This window comes from Pelobates fuscus, chromosome 6 (genome assembly GCF_036172605.1).
Source record: "Pelobates fuscus isolate aPelFus1 chromosome 6, aPelFus1.pri, whole genome shotgun sequence".
NCBI classification, from domain to species: Eukaryota; Metazoa; Chordata; class Amphibia; order Anura; family Pelobatidae; genus Pelobates; species Pelobates fuscus.
The window spans coordinates 187,206,888-187,226,776 of record NC_086322.1 but is presented as its reverse complement, the minus strand read 5'-3'; the positions used below and the strand labels follow the sequence as shown (position 1 = coordinate 187,226,776).

Genomic DNA, 19,889 nt, shown 5'->3' with positions numbered 1-19,889 from the left:
GGGATATATAACTTACAATGTCTAGGTGTCAGAGAGGAAGCAACATTAAGTGAGTGATGAATATTTTTTAAATTTGTTTCTGTATTTTGGAGTAAGGCGTTTTAGTATAATGTAGCAGAACTGCAAAGAGAGAGTAAACCAGAGAGGTCTTCTCTGCATGTATCTGTAACAGCAAAAAGGATGTCCTTCTAAAAATCCTTAACATGAGGGCAGTGTAGACAAATGTGGAGGTTGAAGTGCATAGGCGTGCGCAGCCTATTGCATAAGGGTGTGCATCCTAAAGTACAAACACACACACATATATATATTTATACACACACGCGCACACACACACTGCTGTGTGTAAGGGCGCAGTGTGTAAGGGTGCTGTTAGTGTGTGCTGTGTCTGTGTATGTGTGAGGGTGCTGTGTGTGAGGGTGCTGTGTGTGTAAGGGTGCTGTGTGTGTAAGGGTGCTGTTAGTGTGTGCTGTGTGTGTGTATGGTAAGGGTGCTGTGTGTGTAAGGGTGCTGTGTGTGTGTGAGGGTGCTGTGTGTGTAAGGGTGCTGTGTGTAAGGGTGCTGTGTATGTGTGAGGGTGCTGTTAGTGTCTGCTGTGTGTGTGTATGTGTAAGGGTGCTGTGTGTGAGGGTGCTGTGTGTGTAAGGGTGCTGTTTGCGTGTGCAGTGTGTGTATGTGTAAGGGTGGTTTGTGTGTGAGGGAGCTGTGTGTGTGTGTGTGTGTGTGTGAGAGAGTGCTGTTAGTGTGTGCTGTGTCTGTGTATGTGTAAGGGTGCTGTGTGTGAGGGTGCTGTTAGTGTGATACAGTGATTGTAATTTCTGCCTCCAATTGTCTGATAAAACATGTTAGTTTGATGGGTGTGTTGATAATGATGGTTAGATAAGTCTTTGACAAAATGTAATGTATTGCTAAAGGAGCATATGCCAATTCTCTAAAGAAAAGGTTAGGTGTCAGAAAATAGCTGGTTTTGGTTGGAGGGAGTTAACAAAATGGCTCAGATCTGAGTTTTGATACTGAACCAGTAGGATGACTGTTATTAGTTAGTTTTTAAATATGATTGAAGCATAACAGTTCTGCAGGTGTGTCTTGAAAGCAAAATCCTGAGATTCCAGTAAAACCAAAAGGGATAGTGGTATAATAGGGGAGGATATGGTAGGGTTGACTCTTAATAATTTTTATACCTTTATATTTGGGGTAATAGAAGAATGGACCGGAATGGGCATATGGGCGCGAGAGGTTCAGAGTTGGGCAGAAATAGATATCCCCTACATCTTTTTCTATTGAACCCATCTTTTTATAGATCCCCAAAGACCATTCTGCTATCATGGTTAACATATATGCTTTCTACTAACATGGATGCTTTATAGTAAGGTGAATAGGGGACATCCCTGGTTAGTGTCATTTAGATGGGTGAACCGAGGGTAGAACTATCTGTTGAACTTCACATAGGCTGAAAGGCAATTGTTAAGAGATCTAATCCCTGTGCCTAATCCCATCTCTGCAAGTATATGGAACATAAAGCCACAGCTCACATTGTCAAAGGCTTTTACCATGTCCATAGATAAGATTGTGGATGTGTTTTGAGCTGGACATAATAAAACAGGTTGATGGCTCTAGTGATATTGCTGCTGCCTGGCCAGGGTCAAAGCTCACTTGGTCCAGATAAATCAAATGTGGGAGATAATGTTTAACTGTATTAGCTAAGATTATTTTCAAATAATTTAATGTGAATGTTCAGTAACGTTAAGGGACGATAAGTTTGACATATTTCAGGAACTATTAGAGTGTGTGTGGGTGAAGAAAGTGACTGTGTCAAAGGGCTAGTCTACCAGTCCACTGTTAGAATGGGAAGAAGGTGAGCGCAATGAGCAAATAGATGTTAAATCGTTATCTTCTAATGTAGATGGATGTTTAAGCCCTTGACAACTTAAAGGAGTAGCACATTGTTATCAGATATTGAATGCTACTCTTTTTCTGAGGTTTAGACTCTGGTTTATGAGATGTAGTGGCAGAAGCATGCACTGTAGTTTTTGTCGATTTTCCAATTTTTTTATTTTATTTTAAATAGGGCCACATAAGTTGTGACAAAGAAAGGTGATCCCTCAGGGATTTTGAGAGGGTTAATGCATAGTACAGGATACAGATCAGTAAGAAGCTAAAGTTCTGCTGTGAATGTGGTTTAGAGAAGAGTAATACTAATTGTTCCAAATAATTTTATCCCAATCTTAAATTTTTTTCTTTTTGATTTTTCTATTTTTTCTATAATTTTCTTCTTTTTTTTTGCATCTCTCTCTTTTATACTTTTTCCTTTATTTTCCTTTTTCTTTTTTCCCTTTTCCTCATTAGACTTGTTCTTTTTCCTTGCAAGATTTATTTTTCTCTTTCCCCTCTTCTTTGCTCCTCCATTTCCATTATTTTTCTGCCTTTATTTAATCTTTTCCTTTACCCTCTGTTCTCTTCCCTTCTTTTTCCTTTCAGACCAGGGGTTTTGTGGAAGGCTATGGTGATTGATCAAGATATCTGAATATTTGTAATATCAAACATAATTGATGGGGCACAGAAAATGTAAGAAAGTGCATGGCAGTTGGGGAGGTTTTAAACGTATTGACTTGTATCTTATTGACCCTCATGTAGTTTTTATTTACTTTTTTTTATGTGGTGGCTGGCTATCAAGCGCTGGACAGTTACCACATCATTAACTCTCGCACTGCCAGACCCTGATTTGAAGCCTCCGAGTCCTGATTTCAGCCATCCAGTGATGTTCGGTCTAGCTGAAACCTGCACCAAATGCAGACCTTGTTTGGAGCCTGAATTGCAAAATTTGGACTTTGCTGAGTATTATGAACAATATCCAGATTTTTCAGTCTGAATTGTTTTGCTCCATTTAGTATGAGGCCTTTTGGACTTTAGTGAATAACCATATAGGTGTTACCAATACATTTTGCCAGACTGTTGATCTCACATTTTTTTTTCCAGAGAATGCTGTAGGTTGGCATTACATGCCAATGCCATCATAAGGTTCAATGCTAGTGACTTTAATTCATTGAAATTCTATCAAAATACTTATTTGGTTGTTTTACATATTAATAGAAGGTATTTATTTAAACACCGATGTCGGCTTATAATGATCTAGAGTGCAGAGTTTTTGGGATATTCTTTGTTTTCCATAAATGCTTTATTGATAATGCACAAGAAACAAACCAAGATAGATTAGCTTATATACCACTTCTGATATCAGTGAAAATGTTACATATCCTCAGCATTTTACATGTACACCTTTTAGCACCTGTTCTGCTCAAAGGGCACATTCTACAGCAATAAAGCCAGTTAAATAACCATGTCAAGTTATGGAGTTACTTTAAAATAAATGCTATTGAAATATTTAGATGGGAAAATCTGATCCATGTAATTACTGGGATTCATAATGTAACTGTGTATGAGGCATATTTGGTATGTGATTCTGAGAAATTACTTGTGATTTGCTAAACAAACCATGCCCACAAAGAATGACCTGAAACATTAAAGAGTGACAAATTAATATATTGTACATACAGTATATTAACATTTGAAGGTTTGTCATACTTGTGTTAATTGCAGGTGGAACAGATTCTTCTGCAACCTATAGTCTAGATATTCTATACTCTGGATCTGGCATCCTAAGAAGAAGTAACATGGACACCTTTCTCTATTCAAAAAACACTGAACTACACGCTATACAGGTATTTCTAATAGATCATCTCTTGCCTAAGTAACCATTATTTTTCATAAGGATACTCAGCTGACAGGTGCCCTAAGTTACTCCAGACGTTTTTAGCTAATCCCTTAGATCCTCTTCAGAACAATTGTTATACATACACTTCTAATGTATTTTTCTCAGTGATATGCCAATGATGGACTGTGTGCTGGTTGACGTTCTCAGTCTAAGGTTTCCATATTGAAACTGGGGCTGAAGAAGGGAGGCAGAGTGACCTGGAGAATGGGCGCTGTCTTGAGCACTTTGAGGTTAAACCATTTGTAAAAGTTTTGGCTCTCAGGACCGACCAACATCATAAAGACTTAATTGAGAGACAATTGTTATGGTTCCTAGAGTGTCATGTGATAATTCACATTAAATTAGCACCTCAACAGTTGTTTCCTTTTGATATCGACCCACCACCCAGTATAATCTGGTTTAACAGATGCTTTGTAGAAAGCTACGTTCACCAAATTATTGTTCTAGTTAAAATTTCAAATGAAAAGGTCAGTTATGTTTCATTTTGTGTTTTGTATAATCATTACATAGTCACTACTATCCCCTAACTTGCTAGTCACTACATCTTCACATGCATTCACCTTAAAGTAATAGTATTAGCAAACCGGGCCAGATTTGCATCATGAGTGCCCCAAATCCCTGCCCCGCCACACAAATAAAAGCAAAATTTGATGTTTAAATATGATAGCAATTGTTGTATATACACATGCATACGCATTATGTGTGTTATGTATGTGCTTGTGTAACAGTATCTTTAAATTTCTGAGCTGAGTGCATGTCTGTGTATGTGTGTGTAGTGTGTGCCTGTCCCTACACTCCAACCCTCCAATCAATCATATTTACCATTTCCTCCCCACCACTCTCAGACACCTACCATTAAAATTATAGACTGCTCATTTCTTTGTCAGTGGACACATGTTCAAAATCAGCAGGGGATCAAATACTTTTTCCCCTCACTGTATCACCTCTCTTGGCATGTAAATAATGGGAGAGGGGCACAATTAATGACTGCTGTATATGTTGCACTAGAGTTTTACACATATATTTATTGGTATAAACCAAGAAAGATATGGTGGGGGAACGTTAAAAATCTACAGGGGATCAAATATTTATTTTCCCTCACTTTAAGAAGAGAATCACAACAGGGATTATGCGATTCCAAGAGAAATGTATTGCAACAAGTTTATGTAGAAAAAGATTACTGCCCAAAGTACATTGTTGTGCAACATCTGCAGCAAAATGGAAGTGAACTTATTATTTACTTATTTTGTTGCACGTTATCTAAAAAGCAGTGACAAAAGTGCACCATTTCTACATTGCTTGATTGAATTAAAGTTCTCATAAAACCTGTATATGCCTTGATACATCTCCCCTATTATGAACATTGTATAATGTAACAGTGTGACTCCATACCACCTTCCATTAATTGGAAAGTAAATATGTAAACTATTTCTTTACAATTTTTTTGAATGACTCCATGATGAAATTCTGTGTAAGTTTAACAGGATTTGTATTCTTTTGTGTAGGACTTGTCCACCATCATGCAGTAAATTAACTTATAGATGAAAACATATATATATATATATATATATATATATATATATATATATATATAATATATATATTGGAAACTCCATTGTTAATATATTAAGGTTTTATTAGTTATAATAAAAGTAAGCACCATGTATTTTTTCAGGTTGTGATTGAAGCTCAGGGTCTTGAATCCTTAATAGCCGCCACTGCAGATGAAGGTGAGGAAGACCTTGAGACCTCTGCTGGCATGTCGGCCATTTTGCTTGATGTACAGCTTCGGCCTGTTACATTTTTCCAAGGGTACAGTGATTTAATGTCAAAAATACTATCTACAACTAGTGATCCAATGAGTGTGGTGAAAGGACTGGTGCTTTTGACAGATCATTCTGAGGTAACAGTATAAAAAAATGTGTTTATTTTCAAATCATGATAAGCTATACATGTTGGCAAGTGCCATGATTGTGGTTTATTGATATAAACGTGAACGTTTGTGAATTAGCATGAGAATAGCAAATCTTGGGCCACAATATCCGAGATGGACACAATTTTAAGATTTCCAAATGATGTAAATGATGTAACTTTGTCAGTCCACTGTTTAGTAAAAAATGCATCTTGATAGCTACTTATTGTGCAAAGTGCAACAAGAGAAGGTATCAAACATGTAATCTAATATTATCACATTTGGTGTGTTTCATGCAAAGCAGTATTTTTTTAATGCAGTTTCTTGTTTATCTGTTGTAAAACAGCAGCTTAATATACATATGTATGTATATGTGTATGTGTAGAGATTGTAGCTGTATTTGTCCAGTGATGTAGATGTAAAAAACAGGAAAAAATTGTATCTTGTAATACCTTTTTTATTGGACTAACATAGTTTTTTAGTGACACACTTTGGAGAGAACCTCCCTTTCTAAAATGTGAAGCATTTCTGAGCAAGACACATAGAATTCAAAGTTGAGTTGATAGAACATAGACACCATTCTTGCAGTGGCTGTAAATATCTTATGCGAAGATCACAGAGTGAGGGGGAGAGAGAGAACAAAAACAAGCGAACAATGCAGAAAATGGTGCTAGAAGGGGGGAGTATTAATCTAAAGAATGCATGAATTTGCATCCAAGAGTTACAGGATATGTATGAAGGCCTATATCCAGCATACACAGACACACGAAACATGCACAAAACTTGATGAGATTGGGCTCGCAGAAGGATGCGACTTAAGAAATACTTTCATGACAAAGAGAGCACTGAAACCACAATGGATTTCAACAACAGGAAAAAGAACACTAATTTCACTCCAGTACCAGGACGAAATGCCAAACTGGACAGTTACATTGAAAGTTTCCATCTAAGAACAGTATCCTTGACAACCAAGCAAAACCAAAAGAAAATGTTTCATAATCTCTCAGTACAGGAATAAACGGTTATAAACTACATGAAAAATAATCATGCTTTCACCATCAAACCAACAGACAAGGGAGGCGCAGTAATGATAAAGAACACCCAGGACTACATAAAAGAGGGGGACAGGCAATTGTCACATGACAAATACTATAGAAAACTAAATGAAGACCCCCACCAAGGAATATACATTACAACTTAGGGAGCTCATTTAATGCTTCCCTGAGAATTTGCATCTACACTTGCAATCACTCATACCCACATGGGCACTTTCTATATGCTTCCCAAAATCCACAAAGCAGGTAATCCTGGAAGACCCATAAATACAGGAATGGTAACTCTCACAGAACAGATCTCAGGACTGGTAGAACATACCTTAAAACCTCTAGTCACCAACACCAACAGCTTCATAAAAGACACAACCGACTTCCTCAACAAACTCAGCCAAATTACGAATCTCCCCGCTAACACCATCCTTGTAACCATGTATGTGGAATCTCTGTACAGCAACATTCCACGTACAGATGGCATCAATGCCAAAAATACAGCCCCCCAAATTATCACAGAACTGGCACACCAATCACACCAATTACGACACACCAAACCATACATATCAATGATATCATCATAATTTGGACTGAAAGCTAAGAAAAACTGATACAGTTCCATGACTCTTTTAACACATTCATTCCACCAATCTAACTAAAAATTGAATATTCCACTAGATCTGTGAATTTTCTGGACACCACTGCGACATGTAACAATGGAAAAATCCACACCTCAATTTACAGGAAACCCACAGACATGTGCAACCTTCACAGCTCCAGCTTCCACCCCTTCCATACTAAACAGGGCATCAACTACAGCCAAGTCACTAGGTACCATCGCATATGCTCTGATCTTAATGACCATAATTCCCATCTAAATGTACTCTCCCAATCTATGAGACAGGCTAAAAACCAAAGACTATTACCAAACAAATCAACTCTGATGTAAAAACTCCACGCACGTGCCTGCTACAGTACAGAGAGAAATAAATATCATTGACGACGACGTGACGATCCCGTCTATGATTGGCCACCTGTTATTTAAATTCCGGGAGGGTTTGGGCGGCAATTTCTACCCCTGACGAAGGATTTTTACACTCCGAAACGCGCGTCGGGTTACACGGGGGGATTCCCAGTCACTGCACCTCGGCACATCACAGTGCACTACTCACTATGCACTAAGGGAACCCCTCCTCTCACCATTTTGGTTATGATTATTTTTTGTTAATCACTAATTCTCTCATTATTTTTCTTGGAGTCCAACTCTATTTGATAGGAAAACAGCATCTAGTTTAGCTATCCAGCTTAGAACACCCACGAAGGTGTTTATTAGCAGAAGTAAGGGAATAGCAATAGAACAGCGACAGGTTTTCGTCCCATTAGATTTTATCTTATAATTTCACATCCTGATCTTGCTGTTCTTCTTGTCATCAGACATCTTTCCCTCTATACTATTTCTCTATATTAGTACTGGCTAAACATCCCCCTAGACTCTATACTGTGTTTATACTGGGTTGTTATATCGCCTAATCGATTGATTTCACAGAGAGACTTGAAGGGATTGTGCTGTTTAGGGGATTATCACCTAAAAGCTTCATTGGTAACAGCATTCAGAACAAAGGATTTATTTATGCACCAAGGTATAGATATTACAGGCAATTATAGGAATCAGAGTTATTCTGTTGATACACAGGTGCTATTGTATCTTTTTTTCTTATAATAAGTAAATAAAGTTTCAGTGTATCTCTGTTGATATAGGGATACTTTTCACGCACTGTATACAAGAATATTTAGCATTGCTCTGTATATCTTTTTTCTCCCCTAGTTTTTCCTGTCTACTGGACTCCAGATTCTAAGATTTATTAGGCTCAATATTAATGTGTACTTATAACTTTACTGGCTTGCTTGGTAGTTTTTCTTTTAAAGGGGAACAACCTTAGCATTGTGTGTGTTTTTTCGAGAAATTAATATCTACTCGAGTGCCACTTGTGGTCACCTACAACCCAGCTCTTGAGGAAATACGGAACATCATTAAAGACCTACAACCAATGTTAACAGAAGATGATACTCTAAGAAATGTATTTTCTCTGAAACACTCATTTTGGCCTCCAAACAACTACCAAACCTCCAACAAAAATTAATTAACAGGAAGCTACCCACTAATGGGAAAAATAAAGAAAACGGGACCAGTCAATGCAAAAAACCTTGCTGAAAACTATACCAGCACATATGCACAGACAACACAGCCACACACAACAATAAAACCTACAGCATTAAAGGTTCATACTCCTGCACATCCAGCAATGTGGTATACATGATTCAATGCACCAAATGCCACCTAGGATGCTACATTGAGGAAACCACCCAGCAATTAAATGGCAGAATGAATATGCACAGACACTCTATTAAACACCACAAAGAAGAATCCTGCACTCCTGTGGGACACAATTTTACCCAGCCTGGCCACTCACTGAAGGACCTAAAAATCAAAGTACTGAAAGGGGTTTCAAAAATACCCAAGAAAGAAAATCTTTTAAAGACAGAATGATCAAATTGTTGTTGTTTAGAATAGAGGACTAAATATCGATTTGGGTTTCCTGTCCCACACTCCCCCAACATTATCTTACTGTTCTGTCATATGTATCAACACTTTAAAACGCATTCCAATATGTTTATTCTATCAATATATAAAGTACTATGTGTAGACCTGTGCTTTCCCATACTCTTATACATGTATGCTTAGCTTATATATGTGACTGTGAATTTATATTTGTATATATGAGTTAATTTGCATGCATGTACGTGTGTTTGTGTGCATGTATATGTGTTCATGTATTTATGTGTATGCGTATACATGTATGTGTGTGTATGTATAAAGTGTATACATACATGCATACATGTATGTATATATGAATAGGTGTATGTGTACATATACATATATATGGGTCTATGTATGTGTAGGCACATTGGTATATGTGCAGGGCCGGATTTAGATGAAAAGAGGCCCTAGGCTATTCCACTTATGAGGCCCTTTCACCTCCCATTTTTAAGTTTGTAAATTACATGAGAGACAATAAAATACATCATTACTGTGATATATATCAATATGTTAAATGAAACAGTTTAGATGAGGGGGGGGGGTGATTGTGAGAGGGAGGGGGTGATTGTGAGTGGGGGGGTAATTGTAAGAGGGAGGGGGTGATGAGGAGAGGGGGGTGATAATTGTGAGAGGGAGGGGGGTGATTGTGAGAGGGAGGGGGGTGATGAGGAGAGGGGGTGATTGTGAGAGGGAGGTAATTGTAAGAGGGTGGGGGGGTGATGAGGAGAGGGGGGTGATTGTGAAAGGGAGGGGGTGATTGTGAGAGGGGGGGTGATTGTAAGAGGGAGGGGGTGATGAGGAGTGGGGGGGTGATGAGGAGTGGGGGGGTGATTGTGAGAGGGAGGGGGGTGATGAGGAGAGGGGGGTGATTGTGAGAGGGGGTGATTGTGAGAGGAGGGGGTGATTGTGAGAGGGAGGGTGTGATGAGGAGAGGGGGGTGATTGTGAGGGGGTGATTGTAAGAGGGAGGGGGTTGATGAGGAGGGGGGGGCGATTGTGAGAGGGAGGGGGGTGATAAGGAGAGGGAGGGGGGTGATGAGGAGAGGGGGGGTGATTGAGGGAGAGGGGTGATGAGGAGAGGGGGGTGATTGTGAGAGGGAGGGGGGTGATGAGGAGAGGGGTGTGATTGTGAGAGGGAGGGGGTGATAAGGAGAGTGGGGGTGACTCAAAAAATTACCTTAAATCCCTGGTGGTCCAGTGGGGGCTGCCTGGTGGTCCGGTGGCCCTCATTTCCGGTCTGCAGCGCTGCACATTGTGGAGCTGCAGACCGCCGGTCTCGACGATCGCGGCAGGAGGGGCAACCGGGGCGGACCGCTCCCCCCACCCCCCTCCCCCCCTTAGTATGCCACTGGTCATATCATATGCGTAGAATTTCTCCTTATTTTCGGTTCAGTGTTTTGGTGTTCACCGTTTTTAGCATAGTGTAATTTTAATTTTGCTAACAATTTGAATGTAGGCCCCTCTTGATCTTGAGGCCCTAGGCTGAAGCCTAGTTAGCCTATAGGAAAATCTGGCCCTGTATATGTGTAACATGTATTGGTGCTTGTGTGTGGATGTATGTGTAGGTGTGCATGTACATATATTTGGGCATTTGGTTATATTTATATGTATATTGTATGTACTTGTGTATAGTGTGTATGTTCTTGTGTATACTTGTACATATGCACTACATGTGAATATGTATATGTACACGAGTGTGAGTGTGTACGTGTGTCTGTGTATGCTGGGCATAGACCTTCATGCATATCCTGTAACTCTTGGATGGGAATTCAGGCATTCTTTATATTAATACTCCCCCCTTCTAGCATCATTTTCTGCGCTGTTCGCTTGTTTTTGTTTCTATTTCTCCTCCCTCACTCTGTGATTTTCACATAAGATATTTACTGCCCTCTGTAAGAATGGTGTCTATGTTCTATCAAACCGGTCTTATCTGCACTCATGTCGCTTTAACCCCTGTATCACAAAAAAATTTGAATTCTATGTGTCGTCTTGCTCAGAAATGCTTCAGACTTGAGAAAGGGAGGTTCTCCCGAAAGCTTGTCACTAAAAAATGTTGTTAGTCCAATAAAAAAGGTATTACAAGACACACATTTTAGCAGTTTTTTACATACAATATATATATATTGTATGTAAAAAACTGCTAAAATGTGTGTATATATATATATATATATATATATATATATATATATATATATATATATATATATAGTTAATACATTGCTAAATACAAATACAGACACCAGTCAAGCCATAAGACTTGCTTTTCCCACAGAAATCTCACTTTAACAGTGCTCTAACTACTGCAAGGGATTCTGGGTAGGCGTATGCAAATGAGCTCAACAAAGAACCACATTTTTGGCTCATAATTCCACTTTATACATGGATTCCTTGGATTATGTGTCTGGTGTATACAACAGCTTTGAAACACAACTTAGGAAGAGGAACAAAGCCAGTGAACCACTCATGGAAGCTGTTATATACACATTTGTTAACGTGTCCTCTAAACTCTTTTTATGTTGCCTCTGCATTCATTCCTCCCACTCATTGCCTCTTTTTCAAAGTGAACATGTTTTCACATCATCTCTGAAGCACGTCAATGTATTAAGTATCACGTATTGTTAGCCAATATTATTGAGACATTGACACATCTCAAGTTGTATATTGAAAGTAATCTGAATATTTATTTAATTCTACTAAATCATTTTTGACTAGCAATATGGTAACCTTTCTTTCAAAAATCTATGCCAAAACATCTGGTTATATTTAGGGTTTTGATTTGTGTTTTTAAAAAAAACTTAATAAATGTAATGTTGAATTTCAATAGAGTGTAAGGTACCTCCATAAAGATCCAATATTTGTATTTTACTGCATGCTCAGAGTACAGAACCCCCCATGTATATATCTTAGTCGGGTATAGTGGGCCTATGCTGTATAGAGAACTGAATAACAGACCCCAAATGCATCATGTCATACTATTTGCAAAAAGGCCACTTGGTCTGTGTAGCACAGAGAATTTGGAGTCTTTTCACATGGATGTTTCTTTCTGAAATTCTGCTGAGTGTATTGCTAATATTTTTCCAATGTTTTTCACATCCATTGTAGTGTTATAGTAAGATGGACTATATCTTATAAAATCGGATGGCCTTTCTATTAATCCGCATTTAACTGAATTAAGACAATGTATGCAGTGCAGCTTTCCCCTGTGTTCTCATTAGAAAATTGATTTTTGATCTAATACCTTAATGTAAAATTCTGCATTATTTTATAACATGACCACAAGAATCACTGCCTTGCAATGTAGACATTGACATTTTCAAGATAGCTGGTTCCATGCATAGAAGGCTGTGTATGAACAAAAGATTAATTTAAAAAACCCTAATTAGACTTAAAAATTAATATGTAGATATCAAGTAGATTGTCAGTAAAGTTCACTTGCTGAATCACAGTGGTTGAGTATGTTCATTTTGATTTGCGATTCAGAATTTTACCCATGGTGCCAAAAAAAGGGATGATTGATGGGAAAACAAAAGTGATCGATGGCTAGGGGGACAATCTATATATATTGATAATTTACAGATCAAGTGAGAAGTGGCCTATAGAGGGAAAAAGGTGGATCAGTAATAAAAGCTAGTTTTCTATATTATATAATGAATTAAAATATAATATATAAATATATACATATAGATTATTTTTTTCTTGCTCCTCCTCTTTTTTCCTCTATCAGTTACTTTTTTCTCTTTTGATCTGTTAACCAAATGGTGGGAAAATGCACCTATTAGTGTACTGCAAAATATATACCTAATATTTATACCATGTATATGCACTGATCAGCCTTAATATTAAAACCACCTGCCTAATAGTGTGTAGCCAAAACAGCTCTAATGGTTTGAGGCATTGACTCCACAAGACCTCTGAAGGTGTCCTGTGGTATCTGTCACCAAGTCATTAGCAGCAGATCCCTTAAGTGCTGCAAGTTGGGAGGTGTGGACCTGTTGTTCCAGCACATCACACAAATGCTCAATTAGATTGAGATCTAGAGATTTTGGATGCCAATTAACTCTTTTTCATGTGCCTCAAACTATTGCTGAACAGTTTTAGCCATTTGGCATGGTGCATTAACCTCCTGAAAGAGGCCACGGTCATTAGGGAGCACCATTGCCATGAATGGGTGTATGTGGTCTGCAACAGTCTCTAACTAAGTGGTATGTGTCAAAGTAATATCCACAGGACCCAAGGTTTCCCAGCAAAACCTTGCCCAGAGCATAACACTGCCTCTGCCAGCCTGGCTTCTCCCCATGATGCCATCCACCTGATCTTAAAGAAAACATAATTGATCAGACCAGGCAACCTCCTTCCATTGCTCCGCTCATTCCTGACTGAAAATGCTTACGGCAATGGACCGGGGATGCACTGTGTTCTCTGACATCTTTCAATCATGGCCAGCATTAAGATTGTAAATCTGTGTGATCAGACCAGGCAGGATAGTCTTCACTTCCAACATGTATCAGTGAGCCCTGGGCACCATAATCCTGATGCGGGTTTTCCAGTTGTCCTTTGTTGCACCACTTTTGATAGCTACTAACTGCTGCAAATGGGAACACCCCACTAGACTTGTCATTTTGGAGATGCTCTGACCCAGTCATCTAGATATCACTATTTGGCCCTTGTCAAAGTCATGCAGATCTTTTCGCTTCCCTTTTTACCTGCTACAAACACATGAAATTCAAGAAATGACTGTTCGGTTGCTGCCTAATAGATCCCACCACTTATAATGATATATTCAATGTCCACTTCACCTGTCAGTGGTTTTAATGTTGTGGCTGATTGGTGTAGTTTGGAGTACATTTATTGGTCCATTTTTCACGCGTTTTGGCTTGTCTCATTCACTTTCTAAATTCATATGGCCAAAATTCACCACCCCAAAACTTGTTTTATTGTCAGATGAATTGGATCGGTTGAAGCAAATTTTATCTCGCCATGCAAAAGTCTATATGCCAATATCTGGTAATAATAGCTTTAACACAGGTTTCAGATCTCCCCCTTGAGGATTGATAATGACACGTCTGTTGCACTTCCAGACTATCCAACTTCAATCCGGGCTGAGAGCCAATGCAGAGTTCCAGGGCGGTTTGGCAATTGATATATCAGGTGGAATGGAGTTCAGTCTATGGTACAGAGAGTCTAAAACCAGTGTTAATAATAGGTAAGCTATCCAGCTCAAATTTCTATGCACATCAAGTTGTTATCTGCTAGAATTCCAAATACTGATGTTTTGTGAATTAACATTTGTCAAAATGTTAAAAGAACACTGAACGCACTATAACAACTCAAATTGAAGTTCCTATAGTGTCTACAATAATTTCCTCTATGTCCTAGTCTCTAAATTGAAATATTTTAATAATTAGAAGTCTTCGAAGCATGGCTCTTACCCATGCATAATGTGACATTATGTGTTCATACGCAAGGCCATTACAGTTTGTCATAGAGAATCAGTACATTTAATGATTCTCTATGACAAGAGAATCTTGGTGGATCACTTCAAGAGTATCATATGTGCCAACTATCCTTAATGCTCCTCTACGAGGACCTGAAGGACCCAAGAGGACACCGCGAGAGGAGGAGCGGGCAGCAGCGCCAATGGAGACACAACACTGGAGAAAAGGTAAGTCAAATTATTTTTTATTTTTTTAAGTGCACACAGGGGTGGGGGCTAAAACAGATGCCCATTCCTAATGATATACTGTCCCTTTAAAGAATAATCTGACAAATAATTAAAGTTTGCAAGATGTACGTTTTTGAATTTATGATGATTGAGAACACTGGCTTCAATGTATATGTGTGGAGCATATCCAGAACTGCAAAATATGTCTTGCAGTGTTTTATTTATGAATTTGTTTGTTATAATTAAAGTTACCAAAACATTTTTAGCTTAATGAAGCAGCTTTTGTGTATAGATCATGCCTCTGAAGTCTTACTGCTCAATTTACTGCCATTTAAAAGTTATTTCTCCTTTGTTTCTGTTTATACAGCCCTAGAAACACATCCTCTGCCTGTGACTGACACAGCCTGCGTGAAAAATTTGGTTTAATTTTTAATAAGATGTAACTTACTTTAAAAGTGTTAATTGATGAGGTTTGCACCCATTCTTTCTCTGCTTTTTAATCCTACGCAAAGTAAATTTGGTTTCAAACTGTATTTTGCATTTCCTGCTATGTAAATTGAACTTTATTACATACAGGAGGCTCCTGCAGGGTCTAGCTAGCTATTAACAGAGCAGGAGATAAAAAATTCTAAATTAAACAAAATTTGCTATAAAGTAAGGGTAAAGCTAAAGATGTATTGGTGACTATAGTGTCCCCTTAAATGGTTTATGTTTATTACATGGTTTATAAAGGTTTCCAATGTTTTGAAATGCAGAATAACATGAAACTCGTGTAATTAGGGGGGGTCGAGCCTTGACCCTCAAGTTGCAGTTAATCTACCATTCCCATTATTAAATGAATATGGTTATGGTGCCCTGGTGTTATCTTAGTGTAATTTGTCTATCCATTTTAGAACAGTTTGACAACTTACCCACTGAGCCTGATGTCACGCTGCCAATGCAAGAGCAGTAAGCTGATGTTTTTAGCCAATGAGCGCAGCTCTGCGTGACCCTGCTGCGTAGCCCTAACTATATACCCCTATAGTGCAGGCCAAGGTAAGTTGTGAAAACAAGGGTTGAACAAATTACATTGGGACAGTGCCAGGGCATTCCTGGCACCATAAGCACTAGAAGTGGTTTGGAGAGTTAATTTAATGGAATTGCAATCCAACAACTGGAGGACAAGATTGACAAGAATATCAATGCCAAAGTACATATATTATAACAAAAGTGCGTCTTAGTGTACACTTCTTGGTAAAATAAATAAACTTACTAGAATTTAAAATGCTTGTAACATTTCTAATAGTTTTAATTCATCTCTACAGAGGGGCCATGGTGATTTTGGGGAACGTAACGGTTGATTCAGGATTCATAGATGCTGGTATGGGAAGTCGCTTTGAAACAGAGTCATCCTTTGATTTCATTTCAACCGTGAAGTTTTCGTCATATCCATTTTTAGTGTGCATGCAAATGGATAAAGGAACATTTCCTTTTAGGTAAAAACGCATCACCTTTTAATCACAGTTCCAAATTGATGAAAGTGATATTATTATTTCTCATGCAATTTCAGAATATTAAGTATTGATTATTATTGTGTATGTGTACTAAAAATATATTTCTTTTTTTTGTTGTTTGTTAAAATTATTTAGGATTTTGTGACAGCTGATTTGTAAAATAAACCAAATATCAGGCAAAAGCATCCAATTGGTTGATAAAATTACAAGCTGGGTCATTGCCTCTACTTCAGTTTAATTCTACAGGATTTTGGCATCTGCCCATATGCTAAAATAAAAGCATAGTGGCCTCAGCATAGAAAGGAAACATTTAATGATGTACTCACACTGTGCTTCCAGGTGACAATTCCCTGGGTTCCCAGAATGTGTGACACTATGGAACACTAGAGTATCTGGAACATTTTCCAAACAATTCAGGGGACATGACCCTAAAATTGGGTCTGCGCTTCTTAAATAGGGATAATTGGGAAGCCTGGCATTGTACTCGTCAGAATGCTTGTATGTGTGTAGATTAAATTATATTTCCATTACTCTGGTTCCCATTACAAAGATATTATAAAGTGGTGACCCACGATCATTTGACGGTCATGCAACCAAATCCTTCATCATGTGTTCAGTTGTAGAATCAGAGATTGATAAATCGTGCTGACTTCATAACAACTCTACATGCACTGTTTACTATCAAAGATTGACATGGAATGAAAGACAAAAAGAGGTTTAAAAAAACAAAAAAAACTTTAAGCACTAAATTGTAAAACAAATTTTGATTTACACAAAAAATAAAAGATAATTTGGAAAAAAAATCTTTAACTTTAGCTATAGTAACTGCTTGGCTAAAAGTGTCCTTAATTTTTTGCAATTCAGTTTCAGTTCACTAAAATTCTGTGTTTTTATTGAATAAACTTCTGCGGTGCAGGCCAAGTAAGATGTCAAAATAAGAATGAGTGGCATGGCGAGGCTGAAATTTGTAAAGGAGGCAGCCGATTGATATAGAGGAAGATAATAATTGAAGACAGGGCAGGATATGGGGGAAGTTGAAAGACACAACTATGGGTTTTATAGTGAACTTATCATTGCATTACATCCCCTCCTCCACCCCCTCCCCATCGCCCCCACCTGCCCCCCCCCCCCCAAGACATCATATTACAGATATATATATATATATATATATATATATACATAGACTAACCTCAACTCTGATATAGAGCTGCCATATCCTCTCCTTTGTTACAATTTGGTAACGACCACCTCCGGTCTGCCTGCACATTGTTATATACACATTGTTATAAGTCTTATAATATATTTATCAAAGTGATCTAAAAAGTTACAATTAAAGTTTTTCATTATTTTGATAGTTTTCAAGTTATCTAGAAAGTGATGCTTTTCTTTATATTCTGCCAATTTTTGCGGAAATTGTAATTTCTGAAGACTGGCAGATATACAGTGGTGGAAAAATTAATAAATCCATTGTGTTTATTCAAAAAAGACTGTTGGGGCACAATAAGATACAGATGAAAATAGCTGACAGATCTATTTTGCACCAAATAATTCACCAAAAATTAGAATTGGTGACATTTTGTGAAATCATCCCCCAGTATTTCTATTTTACCTCCTCTGTCTGGACTAACTAGGACTGAGGGTTAGGCAATCTTTGACACTCCAGATTTTGTGGACTACATATCCCTTGATGCTTTGCCAGCATTATTGCTGTAAGAGCATTATGAGAGTGCCAAAGATTGCCTATAGTTTTGATGACATTTGATGATTTTTTATTATGCATTTAAAAGAACATTAAACATCATATGAAAAATAGGTTAACATGAGTGATTTTCAAGGCTTCATTCAATTATTCAATTTCCAGAATAATTGTGCTTCCCTTCAAATAAACATGGATAGATTGAAAGGCGTATGGGATGCCTGAGAGATGTAGTGAGACAGGTAACAGAGAAATAATTATAAGTCAGAACAAGGTGCTAGTCTCTGGCACACTAAAATGAGCATTGCTGGTTTCCCATATAAGAAGGCCTGATTAACTCTATTAATTCTTTATTTTGGTTGTGCACGGAATGAACAAACAGCCGGCGTGTGCCACAACAGCGACAACCGGTAGAGTAGGTAAACACTGGTATGACATGTTATGGCATTTGAGATACAGGCACATTTTTATAATATTTGAAAACAGTAGATCAGGATCACGTTTGATTTTAAATATGGTAGCTTATTGCACATGTCATGGAGAAACAGGTACAGAAGAAACATATGCGAAAAGCATGACTTGTGCATGAGAGTATACATAGAGTGGTAAGTAATAGGAAGAGAAAATTAACAGGATAACGGTACTCCTTACTAGCGTATATGTGTTAGTGATTGGGGTAGCTGAATATTGGATCGCTAGAGTCAGGCATGATTAACTCTAATGTATAGCTGTGTCAATGTGACTAAATCCTTATGCACCAAAGGCCAGGGCAACGCATTACTCATCATCTTAATTTATCCTGAGTATGTAGTCTGATAAAGCTATGAATTGCACGGCTAACCCAACATTTCTGAAATGTGCTTGTATTTGCAGACAATACATTACCAAATATGAGAGATTGGCTTCTGGCAAAGCCTATGTGTCCCGGAAAGGAAAAGTGCAAACTGTGGAAGGTTCCGAGCTTCCTCTCCATAAAGAAAACTCCAACATGTGCAGGGAAGTCTTTGGAGAACAATCCAGCTCATCGGACAGCTGGTTTTGAACATTCCATACTACTGAGTCAATGGTTCCCTTGCGGATAGTTGTGTGTGTACTTTGTGTTTAGTACTCACATAATGTTTACATATTTACATGTATTTAAGTCATTTTTAAAGTGTTCTAAAACTAAAGCGTTAACATTTCGTTCATGCACTAATATTGTAACAAATTAAAGGGTTATTTTTTTTGTAACTTTTTGAAACAGGAAACACACGCAGTATTTGCCTGATTAATAATAATGAAAATTCACTAGACACAAAAAGAAACAGCTGTAAGTCATGTATTCGGTTACAAGTGTTAGTGTCGTTTTTTTGTTTTGTTTTTTTAATACATCCCACTTTTTTTTTTTTATAAGAAACATAACACCTTGCAAAAATCTACCAAATCAAAAAGAGATAGGAATAAAAATCACATAAAGAGTTACCAGCCAGCACTGGTAACAAAATACATCTAGTCTCCTTAAATTAATATGTTGCAATTAAATCCATATAATGTAATAGAGAACCCAAATGTAAGTGAACAAACTAATATCCTGTCTCGGTAGTTTGGGGATATAAACAGCAAAAGCATCAGGAATCCCTTAAATATAAAGTAAATAAAAAATAATAAATCACAAATCAAAATTAGCTCAAGGATAATGTCCCTCAAATACTCACCCCACTGATAACGGACAAA

At 37.8% G+C, this 19,889-nt stretch overlaps 2 protein-coding genes across 2 annotated transcripts in view; one reads left to right on the top strand and one right to left on the bottom strand.

Annotated features, from left to right (window-relative positions):
- TRMT10A (tRNA methyltransferase 10A) overlaps positions 1-6,549 on the bottom strand; it is a 158,528-nt gene extending 151,979 nt beyond the window's left edge. Inside the window, exon 1 of the mRNA XM_063458593.1 lies at positions 6,534-6,549. The gene's annotated coding sequence lies outside the window, so the exon portion shown is untranslated. The remainder of the gene's footprint in view (positions 1-6,533) is intronic.
- The window catches only part of MTTP (microsomal triglyceride transfer protein), a 113,951-nt gene extending 94,389 nt beyond the window's left edge, over positions 1-19,562 (top strand). Inside the window, exons 14-18 of the mRNA XM_063458586.1 lie at positions 3,595-3,716; positions 5,445-5,672; positions 14,404-14,528; positions 16,292-16,462; positions 19,050-19,562. Of these exons, the coding sequence (XP_063314656.1) occupies positions 3,595-3,716; positions 5,445-5,672; positions 14,404-14,528; positions 16,292-16,462; positions 19,050-19,218 (815 nt within the window). The 3' untranslated portion in view covers positions 19,219-19,562. The remainder of the gene's footprint in view (positions 1-3,594; positions 3,717-5,444; positions 5,673-14,403; positions 14,529-16,291; positions 16,463-19,049) is intronic.
- The last annotated feature ends 327 nt before the right edge of the window (positions 19,563-19,889 follow it).